This window comes from Zea mays, chromosome 8, assembly GCF_902167145.1.
Source record: "Zea mays cultivar B73 chromosome 8, Zm-B73-REFERENCE-NAM-5.0, whole genome shotgun sequence".
Classification (NCBI taxonomy): Eukaryota; Viridiplantae; Streptophyta; class Magnoliopsida; order Poales; family Poaceae; genus Zea; species Zea mays.
In genome coordinates, this window is record NC_050103.1 from 19,302,347 (window position 1) to 19,309,484 (window position 7,138).

The 7,138-nt window shown below is 52.3% G+C and overlaps 1 protein-coding gene across 1 annotated transcript; it reads left to right on the forward strand.

The window, feature by feature from the left end:
* Positions 1–4,044: 4,044 nt before the first annotated feature.
* On the forward strand, positions 4,045–6,576 carry LOC103634879 (ribosome biogenesis regulatory protein homolog). The gene is made up of 8 exons (XM_008657461.4): positions 4,045–4,323; positions 4,426–4,576; positions 4,954–5,005; positions 5,104–5,232; positions 5,542–5,659; positions 5,776–5,962; positions 6,049–6,162; positions 6,271–6,576. The coding sequence occupies exons 1-8, from the start codon at positions 4,220–4,222 to the stop codon at positions 6,394–6,396; spliced, it is 981 nt and encodes a 326-aa protein (XP_008655683.1). The 5' UTR covers positions 4,045–4,219; the 3' UTR covers positions 6,397–6,576.
* Positions 6,577–7,138: the final 562 nt, after the last annotated feature.

Genomic DNA, 7,138 nt, shown 5'->3' on the forward strand with positions numbered 1-7,138 from the left:
AGCACCTGAGGGAGAGGAGTCAGCGTCGCTCCAAGCTCGACACTAGACCGGAGTGGACGCCCAAGAATAACATCTGGACCCTCCGGAGTTGGCGGAGGGACAGAGCCAGACGCGCCCCCACCGACGGCGCATCCGACGGTATCGCCGCTGTTGGGTCTGCAACAGCTATTGGCGACATCGCCACTTCTGGACCCCTAGCTGGAACTTGGGAACCCGAAGGTGTTGCCTCGACGGTGACAGGCGGATCCTAGGGGCCCGATGGCACCACCTCAGCACCAGCGTCATCCTGCACAGTGGGGGCAGATGCAGCTGGAACCCCCTCGGCCGCCACCGATGGTGGGCTTGGCGCCGACGCTGATGGGGCTGCGGCAGCCGTTGGCAGATCGCCGGTAACATTCCCAGCAGATGTATGCTGGTGGGGACTAGGCCTGCTGGCGGGCATGGTGGCCGACAAGGAAGGAGCATCCATGGTAGCCGCTGACGGATCGCCGACGATGTTCCCAGCAGGCGTATGCCGATGGGAACCAGACCCCCCGGCGGGCATGGCGGGCGGCGGGGAGGGAACGTCTACGGATGCCGAGGAAGAGGAGGCCCTGACAGGCAAAGGGCGGATCAAGACCTATCGACATAAAAGCTACGATCGAGCGAACATTGGGAGGGCCTAAGCTTACTTGGGACCGTGAACCTTCCAGTGGCCTTGGAAGCGGGGCACACGTTGCTGTTGCTGCTATTGTTGCGGTCCCTGCTGATGTTGTTGTCGCTGCCCTTGCGGTGACGGCGGTCGGTCTGACACAGGCGGCGGCGGTGGTGGTATCTGATATGAAGATGGTGGTGATGGAGGGCTCACGCCCCTCTGCCCGTCCTAGACCCGAGGTTCGGGCTCCTTAGTCCCACCAGCTGTCTTCTGACGCTTCTGGGGAGAGCCCGAATCTCGAGGAAGATCCCCAACAAAGGACCCATTGGCGTGGCGCAGTTGGTGCTGCCTTACTTCCTCCGACCTCCCGGCGGCGTTCGGAGTGGAGGAGCTGCTTGCGGGCCCCTTGCCCTTGTCCGAGGGACTGGGGACTGCAGAAGAAACTCTGGGGGCCACATCAGCTGGTTGGGGCCGCCGACCGGTGCACCAGGAATGCGGATCCCCCGGTGGGGAATCCCGACCACCGGTTTGGTGGACCTCCACACCACTCTCATCGAGGGTCAGCAGTTGGGCCAGCACCGCTGACCGCAGCCCAGGATTGTCGCAGAGCGGCGAAATCCCCTAGGGAAGCATCAAGGATTCGGGGATAAAAGCCTCACCAGTGATCCCCCTCACCAAAATTTCCAACTCCTCCCAGGTCAGATCGGTCCCAGGCCCGCGCTGGATCCTACCAATGTCGCTGGGGCCGGTAAACTAGCAACTCAGACGCGGCCTCCCCTGCAGCGGCATGACTCGGTGCTTCAGGAAATCCCCAAGTACGTGCATTGAGGTCAGGCCTCCAACCGCCAGTTCCCTAATCCTGTCCAGGATGGGCTCGAACTCCGGCACGAGGCATGGTTTCACCCTCCATTGTTTCCGCTCGAGGCTGGGCCCGTCACTCGGAAGAGCAAGGCGGTCGCTGGCCTCAGCGCTAGCGATCACCCAATCACTTCGCCAGTTCTCCCACCTCGCACCGCTAAGGGAGGCGATGTAGGTCACTGTCGGATCTGACCTTGACTGGAAGTAGTAGGCCCCGAGGTGATCCTTGCCCTTCCTAGACCTCACCAGCACGAAAAACTGGCGGAAAAGGGAAGTGCAAGCCGCCACTCCCACAAACATCTCACAGAAGTGGACAAAGATGGCCACCTGGAGAATGGAGTGGGGTGTGAGGTGCTGGAGTTGAAGCCCGAACTCCTCCAGCAACAGCAGGAAGAACGACGAAATCGGCAGTGCCAATCCACAGAAGAGATAGGGAACAAAGAGCACAAATTCCCCGGCGGCGAGATCGCCGAGGGGGGTAGTGCCGGCCCGGATCCTCCCGACAAACGCAGGCGTGCCCCATCCAAGCAGGCGACGCACTGTGTCGAGCACCACCTCGGTCTGGTAGCGATCGGGACGAACCAGCGTGGCCATGGCAACCGCGGCGACGAAAAGCTGAGGAGCACGAGCGCGGAGGGACGCGGAAGGCTTGGAGGTGAAAGGGCAGAGCAGTTGGGGAAAATGTGAAAGCAAAACCACTGTGCGCGGAAGACCCCCTTTTCAAGAAAGGGCCCCCGCGCACCCTGGGGAAATCCTCCTAGCGCACACCTAGCGCCCGGACAACTCAGTCACTGACAAGGGGGCTCGGGCCTACGAGTCACGTGGCTGAGGCGCTGGCCTCCATGCGCAGGAGAGGCGAACCGCCGCGCTCGCTCCCACGTCGCCTCGGAGCCACCACCAGAGGATATTCTCAACATAGGCGGGGCCAACAGAGCACCCCACGCATGCGGGGCATGACTGAACCGCCGTGCGTGGGGGCCACGCGCCGGTTGACCGCGAAAACCGGCACGGCGGTTGGTGTGGCCAGTAGCGAGCTAACAGCATGCGCACGCTGAGATAGTACGGCGCGCGCTAAGAAGATGCCCTGGTCACGCTATGACTACGCAGGATACAGATTTTGGCCCCACCTGCAGGCTCGCACCCTCCCCCTGAGGTGGGCCCGGGGGCCACTGTCGGTACCTTGAGACAGGGGTACCCCCTTCTGCAGTACGAAGACGCCGCACCCGTTTGACACCCCCCGGTCGCACGGGAAGCAGCACCCGACCCCACCACATGGGCAGGGTTGGGAGCACCGCGTGGCAAGGAAAGATAAAACTCCCCAAGGTGCATCGATAGGTCCGGACCTCCACGGAAGGACGCCAGACCCCTGTACTAATGGGTCCGGAGCTCCCAAGAGGGCATGTCGGGTCCCTCGGGTAAGCCCCAGGTCCCTTAGAGTAAGGACTAGGCCCTGGCTGGGCTCCGGGACCTGGAAGACCCCGACACGAATAGGGGTCCGGTGCCGACACGTGTCCACCTCTCGAGTGGGACTTCCTGCCCAGGCGGAGCCCCGCTTCTGCCACTTGACTTGAGGCCCGTGACATAAGCCAATGGGCCGAGCCTGACGTAAGGCCCAAGCAGCCGTTCGACCTTAGCATTTATTACGGAAAGGACGCGCCGCCTGCCACCACGCTGACAGGCGACAAGCCCTCTCGACATTAAATGCGCCTTATCCAATCCGTTGGCAGACGACGTCAAGGTCGTCTAGCAGACAGCGCGCCTGACCAGTCTGTTGGCGGACAGTGCGCCGGTTCCGAGCGGAGCACTGCACCCATCTTCTCTTCCACAAGAAGCTTCCCCTGCACGCCAAGGATACGCAGATCTCGGGCGACAGGGCACAAGAAGATTGTCTCGACAACATACATTAGTAAGCTCCAAGCACTATATTCTTTATGTCCCTGGGCCCACATGTCAGGGTCCAGTCCCTTTGTGCATGCCCCCTTCAGCTATAAAAGGGGAGGCATGCGACGTTACACACACATGCAATCTTAGGACATACCTTAGACTCGCAAGCTCACGAGCAATACATGTCACAGTGGAGTAGGGTATTACGCTCCGGCGGCCGAACCACTCTAAATCCTTGTGTGTTCTTGAGTTCTTCCCGTTCATTCCAACGATCAAGCAAAACGCTTAAGCCCCTCCTCATCTCAGAATTTAGGGCGGGTGCACTCCGCCACCCGGCCGGAGATTTACTCTCCGACATGTGCAATCAAACAATCTGATGCATGTAATCAAAATCCAACAATAGCTGTTATTTTACATTTAACTTCTTAAGTTGAAACTAGTACCTATTTTATCGTTTAACCTCTTCCACATAAAACTGTTGGATCTAGATTAGATAGCTTGAATATTTTTGATTGCATGTTTTTACCAAATGAGTTATTATAGTCTTCCACAAAATGTAAGCCACAAAAAATAAGCATCTGTTTTTTCTTTAATTCATAAGCGTATGTTCTTTCTCTCACATCAAATTTCTCTCCTTATATTATGTGGATGATGTGAGTGGGCTGGCATCGCTTCAGTCTGAAAATAGATGGGTCATAGCTGCGTTTCCTAGCCCATCAATGGAAACACGCTTCCCATGTCACTTGGGCCACCCAGACCCCAGTAAAAACCCTAGTTCCCTTCTCCATCCGCACCCTCGCTTCCTTTTCCTTCTCTATCCGCGAGCCTCGTACCGGCGCAGCCATGGCGGAGGAGCCCGCCGTTGTCGTGGCCTCCTCCAGCTACGAGGTTGACCTCGGGAACCTCATGGCGTACGATCCGTCGCATCACGTCGCCACCGCCTCCAGGTAGTGTGTCTCATGCCTTCCTTTTATGCTACGGTGTTACTGTTTCCTTGTTGCCTTTCCTGACAGAATGTGGTGGTGTTGGTTGGGGCGGAAAAAACTCAGGGAGGAGCTGAGACAGGAGTGCCTGCGGAAGGGTACAGAGCTGGCGCAGGCGGTGGCCGACGTCCTCTTCGCGCTGCCGCCCAACGAGGACCGCGACGGCCCCATTATCCACCTCCCGCCGCCCACCTTCAGACTCCCGCGGGAGAAGCATGTGAGGACCTCTCTTAATTTGTTAGTTCTGTTTGCCTATATGGTGGCGTTGCGCCGTACATGTAGTCAGTCACATACTCACATGGAATGGGCTGCTGTATCGCCTACCGCTATAAATCTCGTGCCCAAATTTGAACCTTATTTGCTGCAAAACATGTACTCGATTCGTTAGCGCATCTTGTTTTTATTCCACTTTTGGCGATGAGGATAAACATTGTGCTTCTGACATGCGACTGGGAGCCGAAATAACTATAGCTGCAGGCATATTTGCTACTGTTTTCTCAAAGCTGAGCTCAGTTACTACTTCTTTGTGTGTTACAACTTACAAGTACAATGAATACTGTGTGATGTGAGTTGCTTCGTTTATGTTCTTGCCAGCTACCCAAGCCCAAGCCACCGACCAAGTGGGAGCTGTTTGCAAAGGCGAAAGGTGATCCAATTGCCTAATATGTCTTGGTTTAATGACTCGGTTGTGGAAATTGGGAATTTACTCAATGTTTCATCATTATTTGGGTGATCATAACACAGGAATTACCAAGCGCAAAAAGAACAAGCGTGAGTGGGATGAGCAAACTCAATCCTGGAAGCGGACTCATGGCTATGACCGTGTTAATGATGACAAAGACATTCCAATCATTGAAGCCAAATTGACTGACGGTTAGTAACTCGTCTTCTTGAGCTTTTGCCAACAAACCTTTTGCGCAACAAGGCTGTTGCCTCTCTTCCCTATCTAGTAGCATGTTGTGATTGTCATATGCATCTCCTTGTGCATGCTGACTCTGTTCACCGTTTTTTTAATGTGAAATTTCTATCCTCATTTATTTAGATAAGTATTACTTTTATATTTTAACAGCTTCTGGATCTGACAAATATTTTTCTTGTTATCACTTATCAATGATTCTCATGTGTCTTAAACCTGTATTGGCAATCTTATACCCTTCTAATCAAACAATCCATTTATTGCAGAGCCTGGTGTTGATCCATTTGCGCAAAGAAGGGATGAGAAGAAGAAGAGGGTTGAAAAGCAAGAAAAAAACAGACTGGATAACTTAAAGAAAGCTGCAAAGGTTGGCGCTTTGCCAAGGTTGTTATCTTTCACTAGTATTGCTGTTTTCCCTTATTTTCTATCATGAATGTCTTTTTTTTCTCTCAGGAAGTTGCCTTCTAGAATTACAGCTATCCAATATATTTTGTATGCAGTCATATACAGCTTGCTGCGAAGGCGTTGCCCATCACAGGAACAAAAGCTGACCTTCCAAAAAAATCTAGAAAAGAGGATCTTGAGAGTGTTGTCGGCATGGCTTCATCAGCAACAGCAAGTGGTGGGAAGTTTGATGAGAAGTTGCCTGGCGAGAAACCTCCAAAGCACCCTGGCAAACACAGAAAGGTTTTTATATCTGAATGGTTTTGATTTCTGAATCTGTACCTTTTAGGCTGATTTTGTTCACTAGCTGATTGATGCCGTTTCTGCAGTTCCTCCCAGTTGCCGAAGGGAAGGGAATGGGCAGCCTGGAGAAACAGCAGAATGACAAAATCCTGAACTCTCTACTTGCCAGAAACTCTGATGAACCACTTGATGTCGGCAAGGCAAGTTCCAGGATCCAACGCTTACATGAAGTTGTGTTTTACCCTCCATTGATGGTAACCCTCCTTGTTTTGTTCGGGTGAGCTGATGACATCATCTGTTCTAAGCAGGCAATTACAATGTACAAGGTGAAAAAGGAGAAGCAGAGAAGGAAAGAGAAAGGCATGTCATCGAAATCTGATAAGCTTAAGCCCCAGAAGAAACCCCACAAGAAGTCATCGAAGAAAAAGGCTTAGGTCCACATCTTTCAGGTGACCACAGTTTTGAAAGCTCAAGCAAGGAGGCCTGTCAGCATATTCAATTGTATTTTTCTGCTTTGAATCTATGAGAGAAATATTGTTATTCCGTTTACTGGCTATGACACAAAAACCTGAATGCTGTTATAATATATGCCCATCTTGTACCTTTTCAAATTATGTTTGGGATGTGGTTTGTATCCCTATTGGTTCCTGAAACACGTCCAAAAGGAGCAGCTGTGGCTAGTGCCAATGAAGCTACTCTCGGGTGTCGACGGTGCTGATCAGCTGATGTGATGTTGGCCAGTTCACGATGTGGTGTGAGACTATACATTTGAAATCTTTCCTCGGATACCATGTCAAGTTGTGATCGTATGCAATGGTACGTACAAAGTGGTGATGGAGTTGCTTTGTTTAGTTAAAAAACTGTTGCTGATTGATGCTAATATTTGATTTCATCGTAGACCACCGTAAGAGCCCCATATGCACTTGCCATAAAATCATTGCCATATTGAGCGATGCTCTTTGTCCCGTAAATAGTGTTATTCATGCTTTCTGATAAGTTAAACATCTTGGCGGCATGAAAATAAAGGAGCAATTGGTGTCATGTTTTGAGATAGCTCAAGAAATTACTCCCTCAGTTCATAAATATATGACACCAAAACTTTGACCACTTATGTTATTAAAAAATGAGTTATTATTTATTTTATTGTGATTTATTTTATTACTTAAGATAATATGT